General features: G+C 42.1%; 2 protein-coding genes across 9 annotated transcripts in view; one reads left to right on the top strand and one right to left on the bottom strand.

Moving 5' to 3' along the window:
* Positions 1–2,776, top strand: part of slc25a12 (solute carrier family 25 member 12) — a 20,652-nt gene extending 17,876 nt beyond the window's left edge. Inside the window, exons 14-18 of the mRNA XM_023950496.1 lie at positions 319–459; positions 1,406–1,544; positions 1,818–1,976; positions 2,060–2,150; positions 2,227–2,776. Coding sequence (XP_023806264.1) covers positions 319–459; positions 1,406–1,544; positions 1,818–1,976; positions 2,060–2,150; positions 2,227–2,410 — 714 coding nt within the window. The 3' untranslated portion in view covers positions 2,411–2,776. The remainder of the gene's footprint in view (positions 1–318; positions 460–1,405; positions 1,545–1,817; positions 1,977–2,059; positions 2,151–2,226) is intronic.
* On the bottom strand, positions 2,673–23,202 carry dync1i2 (dynein cytoplasmic 1 intermediate chain 2). 8 transcript variants are annotated; one of them, XM_020713232.2, is made up of 18 exons: positions 23,112–23,202; positions 22,202–22,313; positions 19,301–19,418; positions 18,024–18,111; positions 17,026–17,115; positions 16,614–16,729; positions 12,585–12,680; positions 11,342–11,428; positions 11,028–11,190; positions 10,844–10,943; positions 10,116–10,241; positions 8,179–8,325; positions 7,986–8,099; positions 7,478–7,611; positions 6,404–6,548; positions 3,774–3,914; positions 3,575–3,700; positions 2,673–3,465 (listed from the first exon to the last, which is right to left on the bottom strand). In XM_020713232.2, the coding sequence occupies exons 2-18, from the start codon at positions 22,301–22,303 to the stop codon at positions 3,352–3,354; spliced, it is 2,007 nt and encodes a 668-aa protein (XP_020568891.1). In that variant the 5' UTR covers positions 22,304–22,313; positions 23,112–23,202; the 3' UTR covers positions 2,673–3,351. The 8 variants fall into 8 exon arrangements, with proteins under 8 accessions (XP_020568891.1, XP_011488079.1, XP_020568892.1 ...); XM_011489777.3 differs by having other exon boundaries at positions 17,056–17,115; XM_020713233.2 differs by lacking the exon at positions 12,585–12,680 and having other exon boundaries at positions 18,024–18,114.

Here is a 23,202-nt window from a genome sequence, read left to right as displayed (position 1 = left end):
AGGGCCGGTGCCAGGGTCAGAGCCTGCTAACCACGAGCGGGGAAATGTCCTGCTCCAACGTGACCCCAGTTGTTTTTCTAACAATGCCTGCTCTTTTTCTCTTTTTGCCAACTCCCGGCTGACAATATCTAATGAAAATGAGAACATAACGTGTCTTTTGTGCTAAGGTTTACTGAAATAATCAGAAAAACCATCTGAGGGGAAAAAAAACCCCAATCTCACATCATCAGCATTCTTACCCAGAGTTCACCCCTTCCCCGTATGAGCATGTCAGAAACCTCTTGCGCCCTTTTAGAAATTATTTATTTTTCTCTGCAGGCTGGAGCTTCCCAGGTGATTTTCACCAATCCTCTTGAGATCGTTAAGATCCGACTGCAGGTGGCTGGAGAGATCACCACGGGCCCGAGGGTCAGCGCCCTGACCGTGGTGAGAGACCTGGGCTTCCTCGGCCTCTACAAGGTGGGTCAACACGTCTGCGGCACTGCAACGCCTGCAGAATCAACCTCTGATTGCTGTCATTCAAGGGCAGTGAAAGGTATCCTTACCATCCCAGGTTATGTTCCTTCACTTCACTGCTTTAAAGTTTCTAGATGTTACCATGGTTACTTATTTGTTGGTAACCATTATAAAAAATAAATCTTTCATTATTTCCTAGATAAGTTAGTTAATAAACTAACATTTTAATAGTGTCTTATTTAATGCACTTGAAAATGATGGGTAAACTTGAGTTTAGTATAAGTGTCTTGAATAAAAATCTGCCTTATATGGCTGAATATCTCTGCCAAGAAATGGAATACATTTATTTTAATTTTTACATTCATATTTCATTATATGTTCAATTTGATTTGAATTTTTTTGGGTCATATCCTTATTGAAAAAGTTATTAAAAACATGGAAAATCAATTTCTGAATTTGATAAATCTCAGTTGCATTTTACAGTAAGAAATTATTCAGCTAGATGACTTAATACGTCTGTATTTGAGCTATCATAAATGTGCATTCATAGATTAGAAATCAGAGACAGATTTTGAAGATTGTGTTAAATGTGCAGAAGGGACTCAATTGGAGCTCAAATCTAACTGTAAATCAGTGGATAGATTCAGTTTCATGTTTTTCCATACTGAACATGATTAAGTAGAAGACAGAGACTTTATGGCTTTTAAAGTTCCTCAGAAAAAAAAGGGCCTTCCTGCAGCTCTCTGTGATGGATCAGTGCTGCATCTCTGCCTTGGGCGTTTTTTTTAGCCCCATCATCAATACTAACCCCCCCTTTTCCTTCACAGGTAGAATTAATCAGCTCTGCAGCCTCTTGATTCCTCTAGACGATCCGGCTTTAGCTCCGCCCCCTTATCATTCAGCCCTGAGCGGATGCATATGTGTTTAAACGTTTCTGTCTTTCTGTTAGGGAGCCAAGGCTTGCTTCCTGCGTGACATCCCCTTTTCCGCCATCTACTTTCCTGTTTATGCCCACACCAAGGAGAAGCTGGCAGACGAAGATGGAAGGCTGGGAGCGCTGCAGCTGCTCACTGCCGGCGCCATCGCAGGTAACCAACATCTGTGAGGCTTCAGACACTTCACCAAGCTGTTGGATTTGTTTTATACCTCACCGGTGTTTCAAAAAATAAAATAAAAAGGACTAAAAGAGCTTTGTTTTCCCTCCTGTTCGCACCTTGGTCAATAGCTTACTTTATAGATGGCGCTTTTTGTCCCATCTCACCATGAAGGTGTAGCTATTTCAAGCCCTGCGTGACACTGCTGTGAGGATATGACTGTGTGCATAGTAACACAGCTTCATTATGTGTTTTGTGACAAACAAGGCATACCAGCCGCTTCGCTGGTGACCCCTGCTGATGTCATCAAGACCAGGCTCCAGGTGGCGGCCCGAGCCGGCCAGACGACATACAGCGGAGTCATCGACTGCTTCAGGAAGATTCTTCAGGAGGAGGGCTTCAGAGCCTTTTGGAAGGGCGCAGGAGGTAATGCGCACATCCCTTCTCTTAGAAGGAAGAAGCTGATTAGAAGCTGACTGACTTCTGGAAAACATCTACACCTCCCTCAGCTCGCGTCTTCAGATCATCACCGCAGTTTGGCGTGACCTTGGTGACCTACGAGCTGCTGCAGAGATGGCTCTACGTCGACTTTGGAGGACAGTAAGTGGAAAAAGCATTTTGTAAAAACCTCCACTCCAATCAAGCGCCATCGTTTGTAACCCGTCTGCCTTTTCAGCCGTCCCACAGGATCCCAGCCGACGACTCCCAAACCTGTGATTCAGGACTTTCCCTCTGTGACTGCAGACCACGTGGGCGGATACAGATTAGCTGCTGCAACTTTTGCAGGCGTGGAGAGGAAGTTTGGGCTGCACCTCCCCAAGTTCCAGCCTCTCGGAGAGGCACCATCCGTCCAAAACTGAACTTTAGGCCTTGTGGAGATGAGTTAAGGGCTGCATGACCCTCCACTCTGCATCTTAGTTATTTAGCAACTCTTACTCTAATGCTGCATGAGTGTGTTTCTTTGCATCGCTTGCACAATTTGACAGTACATATTGTATTTCTGAACAGAGAGACTTTATGGATTTATTTTCAGTCTTTTACTGCAGGTTTTTTTTTTGGTGTGCAATAACTTTGGGTTTGGGTGCACAGGTTTGTCACATTTGAGACATAAAGATGTACAGATATTTTCAAAGTATTTATTTTGAAATCATGAGCATTGGAGGGAAATAATTTAAATGTATTTATTGTATTTTACGGAAATAAATCAAGTGTTTCTACTGCGGAAAGTCATTCTCTGTTTTTACACATGGAATTAGTTCGACAGGTGTGAAAACCGCTGAGCAGGTACAGCATCTCTGATCATATCTGTGGCTTTTAGTGACATTCCAGCTGCATTGATTAAGTGAAATTTACAATCCTGTATCAAATAATCAGTAGAAAGTCAAAAGAAAGAAAGATGAAGACCTGATCGATGAATGCTAACATTACATGTGACTGATTCCTAACTGCAAAACAGCTTCATCATGATGAAGTTTGGGAAGCACCTTTTTGGCTCAAAAATTAACCTTAAGGCTTCTGTCAACATACTGTAAATAGTTCTGTTCTTCCAAAGAAAAACTTTAAGGCCCCCAGGTGAAGAGAGGACAGCTTTGGCTTCATGTTAGCGGTGACACCTGCGTTCATTTATCCACCCAAACATGAAGGCAGCTGTCCAAATGAAGAGTAGGAAATCAAAGGGTGTCTGTGCTTCTGATATATATATACATAAAAAAAAGCTTTTCCTTCAGTCATGTTATGACATGTTTCAAAGAAATCAAGCACACAACTGGTCCCTGAAGCGACGCCTCCAGCAGCGCTGAGCTCATGCAGCCAGACGCTGCGCTGCCAGCTCCTCGGCATCATCCCGGTTCTCGTTGATCTCTGCCAGCGTGCGAACAAAGCGTGTCCACTCATCGTTTCGGGGAACTGCAACTTGCTGGGGGGGGGGGGATGGCACAAAAGAGGCATGACTCAAACTGCCTGTGCAGGTTTCTGACAGGAAATGCTACCTCCATGCACGTGTAGAAGAAGTCAAAGAGTCTCACCTCCCCAACCTCGTAGACGAGAACTCGTCCATCAGAGTCTCCCACTGCGATTTCTCTGCCCGAATGCCCCCATCGGAGTTTATTAAGGGCTGGATTACCGTCTACTACCACACTGGCAGTGGGCACCTAAAACAACAACAACGACGATCAGACTAATAGACCTAGTGACCCAGTAGAACGCAGTGGAAATGTTTGATACCTCAGTGTCATTGTTTAGATTCCACAGGTCGAGGTGACCGACGCCGTCCACGCAAGCGAACAGAGCAGGGTGCGTGGGGGACCACATGACGTCGTACACGTAGTCCGAGTTATCTTCAAACGAGTACAGAGGCTTGTTGTTCTGCACAGGAGAAAGAAGGAGAAGGTCAATTATTGATTTGTTTCTTCGCTCTTGCAGTTCTTTCCAAAGCTAAAGTGAAGACAATGTCCTGGTCTGCATGGTGTCTGTTTAATCAGCACCTCTGAAAGAAGCGCAGAAGAGGCAGAATAAGATGCATTTGTGATCTGTTTGCACAAACACGCATCTTCAAAACTAAATAAAAAGCAACATGCGAGTTGGTGGACAAGCTAAAGCCGTCGGACTGTAACCCAGCGACTAATTATTCTGACTACAAACCGCTAACCGTAGCTTTGCACATTTGCGTGTCCACATCTAGCACATCTGGGAAATGTCTTTAAACTTCAAAGCAGCAATATGAACAAACTAAACATCCTGCATTTGACTTTTAACAGAACCCCCCCAACGTCCCCGGCTGGAAAAACGCTGTCCCGCTAAATGCTTTACCTACACGCAAACCATAACATTGTTTTCAATCAAGACATAAATGCCTAACTCGATGAATAAAAGGCTAGATAATGAATAAAACAAATGAACATCCGCTCTCTGCCAAGCTCCACAGCCTGAATTATGAGCAGCAGTACAAGTTGTCACCTATGGGGGCAGTATTATGCAGAAGGCCAGAAGTTTACTAAACAAAAACAAAAAAAAGAAGCGGTTTTTAAGCAAAAAATAGAATAAAAGGTTTTGTTCATTTTTTGGCTATGTCAGAATTCCCTCATTACTGCCTAACCTCTAAAAGCCTGTATTGTGCAGGGCTATCCAGTGCTGAATGCATTTTATAAACATGCTCACTACCTTTTCTTTGAACAGCAAATACAATGTCACTAATTTGCAGAAATAAAAACTTATTTAATATCAACATTTACAAACTAAAACTTTTTACTTTTGATTCTATGTTTTGATTGTGAAATTTTGAATTATTAAAAAATATATACATTTTATATATTCTATATACAGATTAACATTTTTTTTCAAATGTCAAATCACTAAAAGGGCGGCTGTGGGGCAGTGATAGGGCGGTTGACCTCCGATCGAAATATTGCAGGTTCGATTCCTGCCCATATGTCGAAGTGCCCAAGGACACTTCGACACTGAACCCACCTTGCCTCTGGTGGAAGGTTGGCACCAGTGTTCAGCAGCAGAGTGTGAATGGGACTGTAAAGCACTTTGGGCCTTTGAAGATGGTAGTAAAGCGCTATATATAAGTACATGCCATTTACCATTTAAAATGCATTGCATTGGGGTCTATATTTGTCCCTCTAGAGCAGAGGTGGGCACTGAGGGCCGCATTCCTGCATGTTTTCCAGCATACCCTGCTCTGGCATGTTCTAATTGGCTGGACACACCTGAACCAGGTAATCAGCCATGAGTAGGGCAAGACTATCTGGAAATCATGCAGACACACCGGCCCTCGAGGCCTGGAATTGCCCACCCCTGCTCTAGAGGGAACTGATGGACACCTGGATCGAGTGAGAAAATGGTTTATCAGTGAAGTCAATTCAGTCGCCAATTTTTTTTTTGCAATATAGACGTTGACATTTTGAAACCACAAATCCCCTGTGAGCAGTGATTGGTTCAAGTCTGTCTGAGTCATCATTGCTATGACAACCACACTCGCCAATCAGGAGTGAACTTGTTGGAAGATCAACAAGTTCACTCCGAAAAGCGGGCTCAGGAAAATCTGTCAATCAAATGTTGACATGAGATCACATGCTTTTTTTAAGTTTTCTGATTGGCCAGTATTGAATAATTTGCATTAAAGAAAAATCTGGAAGAAAAAAAATGAGAAAAACTTAAATAAATAATAAATAAAAATAATTAAGGTTGCCGAGCAAGAAGGGTTATTCTGTTTATTTCTCAATAGCTGTCTATGGGATTTTGGCTTCTCGGAACCACCTGGTACTTCCTGTTTGGAATGTGGGGGGGAAGGGTTTAATCAGTACGGTTCTCATTTACCCTCCTGAGAACCAGTGCATTAAAATAAAAACTTCCTAAGATCTGACCCAAACACATGACATTTCATTGGAAAGACCAGATTTCAGCACATCTAAAAATGGACAAAATTCCACATTTAGAGAATAAATGGCACTAGAAAGGTGAAGGGAGGAAATTCAATTTTGAATAATAAAAAACATTCTCCTTACCAATGAATCTAGCGTTTTGTAAGGGAATTTTGGGGGAGTCAAATGTCAAAAACAGCCATTTTTTGAGAAGACGGCAAAGGTTTTCCAAAAAATAATTTAATCTGTTTATATTTTGAGAAGAATCTTCTTTAATATTTTAATCCAACCAAAGTGTTGAAAATAAAGAGACATAAAACTGAAGGGTGCCAACAAAAGATTTTAACTGGACTCATTTAAGTGCTGCTAGAAATTTTTAAGACAACATGTTTGTTAATTTGTTTACTACAATTGTTTGCCGATAAAATCGCTACAAAGCTTTTATTTGTGATAGCGTGTGATCGAGGTCAAACTCCTTTAGACGCATACCTTGGTGCTCCACAGCTTGACAGTCCAGTCGAAAGAAGAAGTCACAAACAGATGGGAAAAGTCCAGCGGTCCTGCAGCCGTGTGGCAGTGGATCCCTGTGATGGGGCCGTGATGGCCCTCAAACATCTCACTAATGCCCGCTTTGCTGTCAGCACAAACACAAAGACAGAATGAGTGCAAAAAAGTGGCAATAGTTCATTCTAAAAAAACCTGCGCCGGCATCCAAAGGGTTAACAGTCGGCGCTGGTGTTTGAAACTATTAAGACATTACCTCAAGCAAAAAAAACAACAAGCGCAGATGCACCTCTGCTGGACATATTCACAGCAATCATTGACTTATATCATGTAATTACCAGCAGGGTGGCAAAAGTCCCTTCAGCCGCATGTTGCAGAGCTGTTATCCAACTGAGGCTCAGATAATTAATGTAGAGGGGTAAATACTCAGCATGAGTGATGCTTATGCATTATTAACAGTGATGAGAGTATCATACTATTGCAAATGAGGTAGAAAATTATTCCCCCAATTACAGAGGTGATTCCATTGTGCAAAACGGAGCAGCTAAGCCCTCTGCAGGCTCTGAGTGCAGAACAGGACATTTAGTGCGGCTGACACGTCCCTTTAATGGTACCTGTGATTAAAGCCACATTTCTGCACTGAGGACCTTCCAGCATGAGAAGCTGCAGTCGCTCGAAAGACAACATTGTGGACGAACTGCAGATTTAACTCTGTAATAAGGTCTCACTCTGAGAAATATACTGAGAAAGGGGGGGGGGGGGGGGGGGGGGGAGAAAAGGATAAGGGGAAAAAATGATTTGTTCTCCATGTATGCATGCCCTTGTTTATATTGAACGACCTTTGCAAACACAACTGACAAGCGGAAAAGAAAAACAGGATGACTGGGCAGGAGTGAAACCTCAAACAGCAGGAGATCAAGTGCTGGATTGCAGTTGCACTGGGAAGTGAGTGGGCTTTATTTATTTGACAGTCAGTCCTAGGTGGGCCTAACAAGCCGCCTCAGTTTCCTTGTGGCGCTCTGGAGGCAGGCCGAGGCTCCGGCTTGCCAACAGACGCACCTTCCATGACGACACGACATGTAGACGGAGCCATCCTCGCTGCCCACAACGAAATTGTTGACGTCTCCGAGGGGGAAAGACATGGAGGTGACAGCTACGGCTTTGGACTGTTTAAACACCAGCTCCATGCTGTCCTGCAGAGGGGAGGGAAACGTGGAACAAGATCCGTTACACGCTCGCAGTTCAGCCCTGTATGCTAACACGCCCTCTGGCCAAGCACAACCTTTAAAAATCATCTGACAGTTTATTAATGCATAATCTAAGTTCAACTAGCACTTTATAAAAAGTTAGGGTTTGACATTAAAGTCTTGGCAGCAAAAGTAGTAATGACACAGCTGGCAAAAAGACAGTTTCCTTCCAAATGAAAAGGAAGCCGCAGGAAAAACAAGGAGAGAAATGCCAAACCGCGCTCTGAAAAGAGGGGAAGTGGCCGCTCTGGATGACTTGATATTCACGACCTGCAGAGACGGGAAGCCTAAATTCAGTTTTCTACAAGCGAAAAGCCTACCTGAGGCTGGGAGAGCATGTCCAAACTCCAGGAGCAAATCTTCCCGTCGGTGGAGATGCTGATCAGGTTGTGGGCATTCTGGGTGCCGACCACATTTACACAATAAACGGGGTGCTGCAGAAACCAGGAGGGAGTCGTTTATGTTCTTCCATTTGGATATAAGAAACAATGAAGGTCGCTGTCGGGTATTCACCGTGTGTGCTGCTGCCGACAGAGGAGTCCTCTGCACCGGAGTCCTCTTGTTGATCCTGCTGTCCCACAGCACAATCTGCCCCGAGTATGTGCCCCCCACCACCACGTTCGGGTGGAACTTCGCAAACGCCGCCGACATGACAGCAGACTGTCAGAAGAAAGAAAAACATTTCAAAGGTTGAACTTAAAGGCGGCATTTGGCTGCAAGGAATTAAGTTGAGCAAGTTCATGACCACAGCAGCTTTTCAGCGACTGCAGCCAATGTGGGTTTCCATGGTAACCATCAGCCACACAGGCAGATCTGTGCTTCCACTGTAACAAACCGTGACATCCGTTTACTGTTGCCAGCGAATGACAGAGCAAAACATGGCCTTTAGCTGGTGGCTCAGTAACAATGCTGTGGAGCCACTAATGAAAACCTGAAGACCCCGTTGGGAATATGAGGCGGTGAGGACTCCATCGTTCATTTTCTCTGCTCCATCATGACATTCCTGAGTACAGATGATTGTCCACGCTGAACCCATTCTGGCTGCTTCGTCCCATCTGTGCAGCAGAGATCAAGATCTCCAATACTCCAGTAGTTTGTCCCACACTAAACTTACTCGACTGTCGACCAAGAAGAAGAAGAGCCTAAAGACCCACTCCAATGAAAATTCTGCTTTTGGTGGCATTTTTCTCATGGTGGAAGACATATATTGAAAATTAAGCAAGAAATTGCCTTTCTAGGTATTTCTTTGTTCGAATCACTGTGAATCAGAAGCAGACGAAAAACAATATTTAAAAAAGATTGTATTGGTGACTTGGAAAACACAACGGGTGGGCCACAATCTCCCGAGCTGGCATCTGACTCGAAACTGCTGGATGGCTCCAACGGTGTTAGGTTAAGGGTGTGAGGGGCTGTAAGCTAGCGGGGACGGGTTTACTGCACACCAACAGTCCCACCAACAACTCAAAAGGGAATTTCTGATGAACTGTTGCCGCTCTGCAGAAACTATGTCCCAGAAAACTACACAAGTGTTTTGATTTTGGTTAAAAATGACATAATTATGACAAAAAGACCACTAGAAACGCTTTTGCATAAATCAAAAAGATGATCGGAGTGTGACTTTAAGTTGAACTAACTAAATTTCTGCAGTCTCAACAACGGCTAGGTTAATCAAGCTGAAACAGAAAACTTTCCTGTATTTGCTAAACACAACCAACCATGACTAAATGAAATGTTACAGCTCCATAACTGAAGGATTCAGGATGTTTAACAACCACAAAATGCAAAATATTAAGTCTTCTTATAAACATTTTCACTGAATACATTCAAATATATTTTTCCATATCTGGAAGCTCAGTCTAGAAATGTAAGCGTGTAAACATAAGAACTTGCAAAAAGATGTATTTTGTGATTTTTGAAGTGGCTTCTGCACCTTCATCCATCACAATGCAGATCCTTCTCCAAACGACGTGATGAAAATGCTCCCACGTCACCTCATGGAGCTGCTTTCCGCCTTCTGTTGGGTTTTATTTGACTGAGCCGTAGGACTATGACTGCATCCGCTCTGAAGGCAACATGTGTTTCTACTCAACTCGTCTTTGTGAGGGAGCCCCAGGGCGAGCATTAGAATACGACAGAGCGGAGCGATGGAGCTCGCTGGTCTCAGAGCGAGCTTGTCTGAACACAGGCCCCTTGTTTAGATGCACATGATAACCAGCCCAGCCCCGCACACACACACACACTTTATCCTGCGGCAGGGCTCGTATTCCCGCTCATCTCCTGCAGCGCAGGTCTTCTCCGGCGCCTCACAAACACGTGTTTGTGGATAACTGCGGTGGAGGTGAATGCCAACATGGTGAATTCATATTGTGAATAAATGCAGGGGGGTGGCAGTGTGAGGGAGGTACATTGGGGGGGGGCAGAAAAAGAAAAACAGACGCTGCTTATGATACCTGACAGTGGAAGACGAATTCTGGAGTCGTTTTCTTGTATTTCATGTTCCAGACTAAAGCCACGCCGTCCGGTTCGTGCGGAGCCTCCTCGTTGTTGTTGTATGAAGCAACCAGGAGCTCAGGATACTAGAAGAGACGGTCAATAAAAATCAGGATTCATATTTCATTCATGCTTCCAATGCTTTTTGGTCACTTTGAGTAACCAGATCTGCAGAAAACATCAATTTGTGTCCACACAAAAAAACATCCAACATCTTAAACAATTCCAGTCCACATTTAGGAAGAAGCACTTTACACATGGGAACAATTAATGATCGTCTTATGTATCAGGTACCGCAAAATGTCCATAGTTAATTTCTCATTACAAAAGGTTTTGCTCCGAGCCACCAGCCAAGTGAACAAAGAGCTGGTGTTCAATCACTGTCGCAAGTCATTGCAGAATCAGGCATTAAATGACATTAGACACCAGAGGAAACAAATCATTAGGGACCACGGCAAAGTGACAATCTGTACGGGACAAATCGAACAATTTCCTGAGGGAGTTTGGGCTGAAAATAAATTCTGTCAAACTTAAGCAACATAATCATAAACCATTATGGCTGTGCCAGTTGTTTCAAAGCAATTACGGCTAACTGCACGCGAAAAACCTGGACAAAAATGTGTGGTTTTTTTGGGTGTCATGGGGGGGGGGGGGGGGGGGGGGGTTCAAACATAAACGAAAGAAGAACCTGGGGGGACCAGTCAAGGCAGGTAACAACTCGATGTTTGGACCAGCGCTCGTCCATGAACTGCCTGTTGAGGGACAGCTTTGCTCCCGCCTGAATTTCACTACAAAAAAATGAATTAGAATAACAATCAGCAGCTCATTAAAGAGAAGACAGTTTCAAAGTTTTACAACATCGAAATCTTTACCTCTCCTTCTCGTCCAGGCCCTGGCCGACATAGTCAAAAAAGATGTCCACATGCTCAGACAGGGCTCGCTCAATGATGCGCGTGCTGTGATCAAAGAAATTTGTAAACTCCTCTGAGTGCAGGATTTGGAGTTTTTCCTCCTCTGTCAGCTCATGGGGAGGTGCTGTGCAGAGAAACAAGAAGAAACCCAGATTATCAATGCTCCCTACTTTTACACTTCATGTCAATTGTTTCTGTTTAAGCTAATAATCAAGTTAAAAAATCCTGAATGTCTCGACTCAGGTGATAATCAGGTTTCATTGACAGTGAAATACCTTCCTCTTCCTCCTTTTGGTCAACTTTTTCGGAAGGAATCTCCTCTTTGGGTTGAGGGGCAGCAATTTCCTCCTCCTCTTCTTCCTCTGTTGGCCCCCCCCACCACCACCAAAACAAATCCAGATTTGTTAGACAAAAGCAGCAACAGAAAGCAACATTTGAACGCCTCCATCTCTGAATTGACATATTCATGTGTAGAACTGGCTCCGTTCTTGGTTACACCATTGGTCTGATTAACAAAAGGAACCGTTCTCCGTCCCCGTGGATGTTTCCCACCTTCATTATTTCAGTCCTTTAATAAAAACGCTCCATCCAGCAATTATGAGAGCGGCAATTGATTTTGTATCTCCGCCTGGTGTTTGGTGGATTTGTCAGCACTGTGGCGCCTTTCAAAACAAAAAGATCACGCGTCTCTAAAGCGGGGAAGTTTGTCATTTGTGTTAAAGGGACATGGCGCAGCGGGGGCCTTGTTCTCATTGGGACCCCTGTCTTTCCCAACTGTTAATGAGACTCTAGCCTTTGAATAGAGCGCCTCGCTGTCAGTGGAGCTGCTTCCTCTGTGTCCCAGGAGCAAGTCTCCTCTTTCTAGGCTACCATGCGAGGAGGGAGGGGGGGGAGCAGCTGCCCGGACCCGTCCCCCATTGGACCGGCCAGATGACAGCATGGTGCAAAAGCAGATGGTGATGCTGGGATTGTCTTGTGCTCTTCAGAGGTGGCATGGGGATGGCACAGAGGTTTTCCGCCTGGCTGCTCCGAGACAAGCTTCTCCCTGAACGGCAAGCCTGCGCAATTATCATCCTAGCAGGAGGTCCTGCGACTCCTATTCAAGCTCAGAGAATGTACAACAAAATACAGGCCACACCAGCTGGCAAACTGCACGCTGGTCTCACCTCAAAGATGATGAATATACAAACACATCTTTAGGAGAGGGGATTTATCTAGATGTTTTAATTTGAAAATAAAAAAGGTGTTACTTCCTGCAAGGGTTAGCCCCTAATCTTAGATTATGCCAGAACCCCCCTGCTGAGATAATCTAAATGGTAACATCATCTGTCCCTTTCTTCTCTTTTTTGGACAGGGATTTTGGGGGCCAAAAGGTTGTTGGGAGCACTGATGAATTTACAGCGCTGGGCTTGATGGCACCGGCCATTTCAATGGAGGACCCAACGGGAGAAAGTTACTTTTTTTTTCTTCTCCTCCTTTCAAGGGCCTCAATCAGGCTTATAGGAAAACAGTAATCACCGTCTTTCAGCGAGTTCTGCGAGTTCTCGTCAGCCCTTTCCCTGGTGGGGCAGCCGGAGCAATCAACCTGCCAGGCATTAGGAGCGGACAGACGATCTGAAAATAAAGGGTATAATGCACCTGCCAGCCAAAATGGCCATTTAGAGAAAAAAAAGATAGTGATCCTGGTGACCTCACTGGGGATGTGCTGGGTGGGGGAGGCAGGGGGAAAAAAAGGGGAGGGTGGGTTGCATTTAACTGAATTCAACCAGATCAATGATGTCCCACGCACTGACACCTTTTCTCAAAGCAGGCCCAATTACGGCTTTTGTACCCCCTTACAAAATAAAAGCTTTTTTTTTTTTCTAAAGGAGAGGAGCCAACCAGGAGAAAGGGGTGGGGAACGCAAACGCAAGTCAAAAGATAATATATTAATGCAAACACGTCTACTATACGACTTTTGCAGGTGCTTTTCACTTCCTGTGACATAGGATTGGACTCCAGCACGTGGACAGACTTTGATGGGCTTTTTAAAAATGGAGGCCAACAGTTAAGCAAAGATTCCACTTGCTGGGAGCAAAGAACTCCAAATCTTTTTATTAAATAAAATCCAGAAAACTAATTGAAATCCGAAAATTGGTGAGATCACGTACCAAACAAAAACGTTTACAAATGGAGAAATGAAGTGAAACTTTCAGCTTAAAAATAATCAGCCACGCAACCACTACCTTAAAAAAAAGAAACGGCACTGATGATCAAGTAGATAAAATCTCACTACAATCAGAAGTAGCACTTGAAACAAAAAGGCCATTAAGGGCTTTTGTGATTAAAAGTTTTGACCTGCCTCTGAATTCAGAGTGATTAAAACAATCATATTTAATTAAATATTACATCTACTAAGCATGCTCCGCGCAATTGTGACAAGCCTTTTTTGAAATGCCGCACTAAACCAACCTGTACGCCCTTCTACCCCCCCCCCCCACATGTAACAATATCTCTCTCCATAATTACAGCCTCTAATTGAAGAGCGAATATTGATGCGACTAACGAGCAGAAATCACAAAAATTGAAGAAGACTAACAACAGAAAGTTCACAAAACTCAGTGACCAACATAATTTTGTTCAGAAAAAAAAATTTAATTCCATAAGGAGTTTATATTTAATAATTCAACGAGTATATGTAGACCCAAAGAAATCCATGTTAGCAACTTTAGTTTTAAAGTAACAAAACAAATCTAAAAGCCATCTTCTCTGGCTTCCTGAAGTCATTTCTTTGCTGGATAGGAGTTAGGATGTGAAAGAATTGAACAAAGAACTGGAAAACAGTAGACCAGAGAATGTCTTATCTGTATCTTTTAGATTTATAGTCATTGACTGTATATGAGAACTGGACTGAGTGACCCCTCCTCCCCCGCGTTCCAAACAGGAAGTACCCGCTGGCTCCAAGAGGCCAAACTTCTGTTGAAAAAATGAATAGCTATTCCTCAGTCATTCTGTTTGTCAGAATAAACGTTCTTGCTCAGATACTTTTTTTTTAACTACTTCTTAATCATTCTACTTTTTTTCACGATATTTTTTCCTGTATTGCAAGTTATTCAAGTTATAAACTGGCCAATCAGAGGCCTCAATAAAAGTATGTGGTTTCATGTCAAACATCTAAAATGTTTGATTGACAGATTTTCTTAAGCTTTCAAGTGGTTGCTTGAACAAGCTCACTCCTGATTCACGGAGTGGTTGCCACAGAAATTATGACTTATACCGACTCAGAGGAATACTTACGGATGTCATCTGTCTCCAAATGGCGGTGTCCATAATGCTAGAAAAATAACGACTGAATTGACTTCCTCTGGTTGGAGCCGGAAGTAAGTCATTCTCTATGTCACCGTCCCTCTGTCCAGTCAATGTTTATAGTCAGTTTATTTTAGCTCCGATGTTGACATTCACTGAATCCAATCCCATTTTTTTTAATGCAAATAGACGTGCAAGACTAAAAAAGTTTGAGTGCAAATTTATGGTTAATTCTTTTTTTAACCTTGAGGTTTATAACATGTATAAAGTTGTCATGGACATAAAATAAAACCCCAGAAGTGAAATAGTCTTTTATTTTTTTTTAGCACTTCACTGAATGTTTCTATATCAAACAACTAGGTGGTTATTTTGTAAATCTAGCATGGTTCCTGTTAAGCTTTTACCCTGGATGGGCTTTAATCTGGAAGTTATGGTGCTGCTATCCCTATTTTTTGTTTCTTTTTGTTATTTCATAGCACAAGTTAGGCTTAATAAGTCTAACAATTGACACAATAAACCGTTGATCTCAAAGTTCTATCTATAATTGTGTGTAAAGTTGTGAACACATTTTAAAAAGGGATTTTTTCCCTTCCTAATTTAGTGATAAATGTAAATTCCCACCATAGAGGAATTCATTTTTTATGAAGTATGAATATTCATGTTGTAAAGTTAGGTCAATTTGCATTAAGGCGATGCCCACCTATAGCTTTACAGTTCGGTCAAACCACTTCCTGTGTGACCCGTCTTCATGAGCATGAGTCTACACGTGGCCTTTTTGTCACACCAGTGTGTAAATATCGGACAGCTTAAGTGCAGGCAATGTTAGCAAGTCTCTCCAACTATACCACAGTAAAAATAAAGTGTTGTGAAAAACCATAAGGAAAGATTTTGGGGAGCAGAGACTGCTCAGCGCGTCATGCTGATCGCCATTATCTCACAAAACTTGGAATTAGTAAACTGTCTCCTCAACTGCTCAGCGGAGTTTTGTGCGTGAAAGCTGGTCTAAAATCTTCGACTTCTTTTTCCTTGCGAAATGTCACGTCAAAGCGGCGGGAAACTTCGGGGCTGAAGCGGCCAGGGCACGGAAGCGGGGCCCTCTAATGCCACCGCCTGCTGACCTTGAGAGTGCTGTGCCTTCGCCTCCTTTTTTTGACAATACAATAAACGGCTCAATCAGAGAGCAGCCCCAATGCCGCTCTACACATCAGAAATGTGGTGAGGGGGAGCAAGCTGGGAAGAAGATGCCATCTCATCGAGTGCCAGAAGCGATGGTGTGAAAATGCACAATGTCACTGAGTGTGTTTTGTTACATGCCTGTTAGGTGAGGGGAGAAGACAGAGATGGGAGGGAGTTGATGAAATGATTACACAGTGGTAGCGATGGGGAACAGGGGTGGGGGGTGGGGGGGGGGGGGGGGGGGGCTGGCAAAAACCTACGTTGTTTAACACAGTTCTACTACGCTCAAAAGAGTCCACAGCAAAAAAATGTCAAGGATGCTCTTCATCCTTCACTAGTTCTGCTCACAGATTTCCACATAATTTGACCTCGCTGAAAAGCATGTTAACTGATGCAGACTGAAGAACCGGTAAAAAGTGGACGGTCAAAACAGAGATCCTAATCACGGTTTCAGTGGAGCGCATTATTTACCAACTGCCATCACAGAAATCAGCCCAGAACCAGCAGCGCCACCACAAATTCAGCATATTTTATGCAACATGTGTTCAACATGTGGATTTCCGCGCACTCCCAAATGTACTCCGGGTCCAACCGCATGAAAAATTCGGTCGACCAATTACATACATATCAACACGCTTCAGAGGCAATAATCAGATGAATGCGCTGCGCTTCATATCTTCCGCTCCAATCGCATTTCTCCTTCCTGTCACTGGTTTTCTCATCCTGCTCGTTAATTATACCCGAGCAGAGTCGGTGGTGAGGTTCAGAGGAGCAGAGCTTGTCTGAATTTCATCTCCACACCAACTTCTCGTGTTTCCTGGGCCTCATTTTTTACCCTCTGCTTTCATCTCAGTGTTTGGTAAACCTCTTCCTCTTGTCATGAGCTTCCGCTTCCCATTTGTGAGCCCACAGTTCCCCTGTTGGGAATATTTTAGCGTGAAGTGGTCGATTCTTTGAGTATAATGCAGATTTTGACCAAAAATGTTTTCTAAAGCACTCAGTTTATTCAGGAGAAACGCTATTTCCTTTACTCTGACCAAACTTTAGTCTGGGTTTTTAAGTGAATAAATGAAAATCTTGTGTCACCTTTATTGGCAGGGGTCATGGCGGGGGTCTGGGTCTCTTTTGAATAGGACACAGTTTCCCGAGGCGGGAAATCCACTTGTGTGACTTTGGCCATTCCCAATTTTGGGGTGACATGCCTAAAAACAAAATACATCTCAACTTTGGTACAACATACACACAATACATCCAAACATAATAAGCAATAGCATCAATACTTAGATTTATTTAACCGTTCTCAGCTCTTTCAGACATAATCTTTAGCTGGCATTAAGTAAAGTCATGGAACGGCAAAAGTTCTACTAACAAATCAAGTTACTAAAAAGCTTTCATCAGAGCTTCATGTCATGCACTGGCTTCCCAAAGAAGGTTAACTGCAGTTTTTCTGACTTTCAAAGAAGTAATCATGCCAAAGACTGAGAGAAAGGAAAATGACCAGGAAAGTAGAGAAGAGAGTGTCCAGTACCCCAGCTCAGAATCAGAATGAAGTTGGAGAGCGGACGGGTCAGAGTCCCAGTGCAGAGTCCTGATTAGTGTCACACCAACAAGGCGGCATTAGTGACAGAGAGACAGCCAAGCATAAACAAGAAGCTATAAAGACAGCATTCTGCCACACAACATGCCCACTGGATTTTGAGCAGAAAAATTGATATTAATTACGGGAAAATATTTTGATTTACATCTTTTTTTTTTTCAAAAGCCCAGCGGGTCTGCTTCAAATGCAGGGATACACACAGACCCCCAGAGAGTGATGACACAGTCGGCAGCGGGCAGCATGCAAAAACGGTGTCACCCCGAAAAGACTCAGAGGGTAGTGCAGGCTGAGACGGGAGGGGAGAGAGACAACCCCTCAGGGAGACAACATGACCTCCATGTGTGTAGGAAACGGCCATGCTGGTGAGGAAAATGAGTCAACGCGCAAGGGGAACAGCTCACCGGGGCTGATGGGACGCTGGGGGAGCTTAAATTTCAGCCCAAGGAAGGGGCTCTAATGAGGGGTTAAGAAGTCCCCCAGGCGTCACTGCAGCATGCTGCTTTATTGTTGCTTTGGGATCGCTCTAATTCAATGGTACATGAATCAAATGAACATGGGCTCATTTAGCAAAGACTTGGCATCGTTCTTGGCAATGATAGAAGACTTAAAAAAATTTAAAAAAACATTTAAAGGTTAAGAGCACAAAAAGGCCCAAAAACGTTGAAACCTTCTCACTCTTCTCTCAAAATGCTTTCTAACTGATTTACTGCACAATTCATGTGTAACTAACAAAAAATGCAACAAAAAAAGAGAAAAATATCACTTTTTGAGAAACTCCATAAAGAGAAAACGTAATAAAGCTGCAAATTCAGCTGTGTTCTCCCAGACCGTAACTATTTCTGAGTGAAGCTGCTCAGCTGGGAACTTTTTCTGTAGAATGAAGAAGGGCTTCTGCGTACCTGGGACCGGCAGCTCCATCAGAGTCCTGGCTCCCTGCCTCACTTGGCGTGCCTGCAGATTTGGCAATGGGAGACGTGGGAGCAGGAACTGCAGAAGGAGATAAAGACAATTATCAAAAATTACAATGATGAGAGACCACACTATTTACAGCAATGCAGCAAAAATGTGTCATTAAAGTTTTGCTTGAGGATGTATTGACAGAGTTCTTCTAAATATCAAAAGGGAACTTCTCTAGAAGGGAACTTCACTCCACAAAATGAGGAGGGAGGATATATACATATTTATATATACACAGAATAATATGAATATATTATATATACACAGAATTAAAAATAAAGCTGCCTTCATTAACTTCATAATCAAATATTTTTTTCAATTTTAAACACCATAAAAAAAACACCAGATAGTCATTCGTAGTACCTCCATGGTGCTTTTGAAGTTTTGCTTTATGTTTGTGGCCTCTAAAGGAGATCCTTGTTATGGATCTCTACTGCCATCTGCTGTTAATGACATGTCAGTGCTCTGACAATCAGCTTTGGCTGGGATTGCATCTCTGCAGATTGTTTTTATTGTTTTAAATATTCATGTCATGCTTCCTTTACATCTTAGGTCAACATTTCACAAAACAAATTCAACCGTAATAAATTCAGAACTATCACCTTCATTTTTTTTAAAAAGAAAGTTCTTACAGTAATAAAATTAAAATATATTATAGCTACATAAATCAAATCAAACTTTATTTATAGAAAAAAATCCCCTCGTCTTTTACTTTGTACTAGCCTATTGGCCTGTTCGATGTTTACCAAAAATAAAAACAGAATAATTTGTTAATTTTAGTCCTGAAATCACAAGTAAAAATGAGTTTAAATCAAGTTTAAAACAACTTCTACTAGATAAAATAACGGAAACCAGTCATCGTTATTTCTCTAAACCACTCTTTACTTCTCTAATTTTCTAATTCAAGGTAAATTATAACCACAAAGTTACAAAAAACTATTTAAATGTTTAAAAAAAAAAGATTGGTTAGCAGAACTTGACTGTAACTGATCCATTGAAGAATACCTATAATTATATCTATCAATTACCTATAATAATAACTGAAAATTAAGTGCAATACTTTGATAATTTGCTACTAAATAAGGATGTAAATTGAATCACATACAAACATTTATTTAGAACAGTGTGTGTGTTTTCTTTTTGTAGAATGGGGTAGTACAGATTTAAAAAGCAGACAAAAAAATAAACACGTTTGCTATAAATGTAGAAATAAATATACCGGCTGAAACATCTGTGGTTATGCCCACACTTTGCAGAAGGGCCTCAGCTTCCCGTCTCTTTTTCTCCAAGTCCGAATCATCCGCCTGGAGGGCAGCTTCCTTCAGCTGTTGGTCCGTCTGAAGCACAAACGCAAAACTTTAGGACAACTTCTTTTGAGAGATTTATGTAAAAACTAACCTCATTTCCATCCTCATTTGCATTAACTGCACTTTGTTTAGACTTCACAGATGAATAGCATTACCAAAGAGTAATAGTGTGAAAAACATAAATACAGTGGTATGAGAGAGTTCGGGCACCCCTGATAATGTTCAAGATTTTTCTTCATAAATCATTGGTTGTTCGGATCATCAATTTCAGTTTAATATAATCATATAGCAGATGAACACTGTGATATTTGAGATGTGAAATGAAGTTTATTGGATTTAAAGAAACTGTGCAATAATTACTTAAACAAAAATAGGCAGGTGCGTAAATTTGGGGACTCCTGTTGTTTTATTGATTTGACTACCTTTAGCAATAATTATTGGAACACAAAATTTGTTTTATAAGCTCATTGACCCTTGACCTACATACAATTGTGAAGCCAATCATGAGAAGAGGTATCTAAGGTGGCCAAGAGCAAGTTTTTCTCCTCTTTGCATCTTCTCTGAAGAATGTCAACATGGGAACCTCAAAACAGCTGTCAGATGACCTGAAAACAAAGATTGTTCAACATCATAGTTTAGGTGAAGGATCCAAAAAGCTTGCTAAGAGATTTCAGCTGTCAATTTCCACTGTGAAGAATATAGAGAGAAAATGGAAGACCACAGGCGCAGTTCAAGCAAAGGCCCAGAGTGGCCGCCCCAGAAAAATCTCAGATAGGCAGAGGCGAATGATGGTGAGAACAATCCAACTCAACCCACAGACCAGCTCTAAAGACCTAACGTGATCTGGCTGCAGATGGTGTCACTGTGCATCGTTCAACCATTCAGCACACTTTGGACAAGGAGATGCTGTGTGGGAGAGTAAAGGCCTGTTCACACCGGGACGAATTGTTTAACGCCTCGTGACTAAACAAAGGGCCCCAATGAGAGTGTGCACACCGACGCGAAAAAACGCCAGGCGTTAAAGCGTCAAAAAAAAAAAAACGCCTCGGGTTCGTTTTTTTTTTCGACGCGTCGCGTCGAAATCTACTCGACCAATGAGAATGGCGCTTTTGCTCACGTGTCTGGAGCTTCTGAAGTTACAGTAAAACACAACTTGGGGGCGCTCAAACACAAAACTGCCTTGCTGAGCACACATACCAGCGAAGAAGATAGACGCCAAGTAGCGTCTACACAGCCGCGAAGCAATAATGACGGACATTCTAAAATATCCCCGAACCAAGCACCAGTTGGACCTACTGGTGCTTGAAATATTCATGTTTTCGTTGTTTGATTCTGACAAGCGTGTAAATACTTGCTCTCTTCTTCTGAGTGAAAAGCGACTTTAAGAAGCGTAAAGTTGCGCAGCGCCACCTTGTGTACAGGAGTATTTCTGTTTTACATTAAGCGCCATCTAATGTCAGGGAATGAAATTGCATGTTCGCTCCACTCATCGTCAGCGAAAATCGCCTGGGTGTGAACACAAAAAACGTGGCGAAAAACGCTGGCGAATAACGCCTGGCGAATATTCGTCCCGGTGTGTACGGGCCTTAATGTGGAAGAAGCCTTTTCTGCGAACATGCCACAAACAGAGTCGCTTGAGGAGTGCTAAAGCACATTTGGTTAAGCCAGCTTCATTTTGGAATAAGGTTCTGTTGACTGATGAAACTAAAATGGAGTTATTTGGACATAACAAGGGGCGGTATGCTCTGCGAACAAAGAATACAGCATTCCAAGACAAACACTTACTACCCTCAGTCAAATTTGGTGGCGGTTCCATCATGCTTTGGGGCTGTGTGGCCAGTGCAGGTACTGGAAATCTTGTCAAAGTTGAAGGTCGCATGGATTCCAGTCAGTATCAGCAGATTCTTATAAACAATGTTCAAGAATCAGTGACAAAGTTGAAGTTGCGCCGGGGCTGGATACTTCAACAAGACAATGACCCTAAACACAGCTCTAATACTATGAAGGCATTCATGCAGAGGAACAAGTACAATGTTCTGGAATGGCCATCTCAGTCCCCAGACCTGAATATTATTGAAAATCTGTGGTGTGATTTAAAGCGGGCTGTGCATGCTCGTACGTCATCAAATTTGACTGAACTGGAAAGGTATTGCAAAGAGGAAAGGTCCAAAATACCTTCAACCAGAATCCAGGCTCTTATTGGAATCTATAGGAAGCGACTGGAGGCTGTCATTTCTGCAAAACGAGGATCTACTAAATATTGATGGCATGTTTCTGTTGGGGTGCCCAAATTTACGCACCTGCCTATTTTTGTTTAAGTAATTTTTGCACAGTTTCTTTAAATCCAATAAACTTCATTTCACTTCTCAAATATCACTGTGTTCATCTGCTATATGATTAATGAAATGAAATGAAATTGATGATCCAGACAACCAATGATTTATGAAGAAAAATCTTGAAAATTATCAGGTGTGCCCAAACTTTCTCAAACCACTGTATAAATAGATTTGATTCAAAACTACTAAGCAAGCGACTTGCTCTCTGAAATGTTATAATGAAGGTTAGTTGTCTCTGACTGTGTTTGGTATGTTTGATTGCACAGTAGTTGTTAAAAATACAATTTATTAATTTGAACTTAAACCTCATAAAGGGAGAAAAAAAGAAAAGAAAAAAAAGTACAATTTAGCCTGCTTGTTACAGCATTAAGATTGTTAAATATCAGAAAAAATATGGGATTATATAATCTGTCATGCTTTCATCGGGATAATGGGAGTAATTCTCAATATCAACAAAGATTTACAAAAACATAGGACCTTTTTGCGCTCCTCCTCCTTTCTTCTTTTCTCTTCCCTGATTTGTGCCAAGCGCTGCTTCTTCCTTTCAAGCTCTGCTTTGAGCTCACTTTTGTCAGACATGATGCCAAAGCTGGATAAAAAAATAAAAATAAAAAAAATAATTAATCTTCCATTTTTGCTTCAAGGTGATTTATTTCAATTACACCGCTCATTGCATGAATAATCAAACTTTTATAATTAACTTTCATCAGAAAACTCCATTAATAGATTCGTGTGCAAATACACCTTTTTAACAACAGATAAAGGTCAGTCAAATTAGATAAAAATAGGAGTAATCTAAACGGAAGAAATCCGTATTCCAACAGGTCACACTAGTTGCACCGTCGGTGTTTGACCAGTCTTTGTCATGAGGCTAGCAGAGCCACACCCAGCTATAACAGTTTTTAGGACCAAGTTTGTCAAATACGTGATTGTCTTGTTCCCTTGTGTCTGATTCGCAATGAAATAAGAATTTAGAATTAGACTTTCAAAAAGTTTCGAGCTCAACCGTTTATGTCTGGCTTTTTCAGGTATCAAAGTAAAGCTAGCAGGACAGGAGAGCATCGCTTTCGCTAACTTTAGCTTCTATACTCAATTAGCTTCAGAACTAGATTCTATTTTTCTGTGGCACAAAAAGGTTATTTGAACATTGCTTTAATTAAAATACATCAATTTTATTTAAAAAAAAATGAAGAAGAAAGAAAAAGAAAACAATAAATCAACTACACAGACTGCTGAGTTTTCCGAACAGCTAGCTTAGGAGCAAAACATTTGCAACGCTTTCCATTTTTACTAGTTATTTGCAATCAGAGCAAAAATGTCAAGATACAACAGGTTACGTGTGAGTGATAACTTAAACTAAGATGGGTTGTAAACACAGACAACGAACCTTGAAGCAGGTGTTTTGTGACCTGACACAAACGCTTCGATAACAACACAATCCAGACGCCAACCAAAGTACAGGTGCCGAGAAGTGCCAA

The sequence above is a fragment of the Oryzias latipes genome, chromosome 21, assembly GCF_002234675.1.
Source record: "Oryzias latipes chromosome 21, ASM223467v1".
NCBI lineage: Eukaryota > Metazoa > Chordata > Actinopteri > Beloniformes > Adrianichthyidae > Oryzias > Oryzias latipes.
Note: the sequence above shows the minus strand (reverse complement) of the source record. Positions and strands in the feature narration are given on the sequence as shown.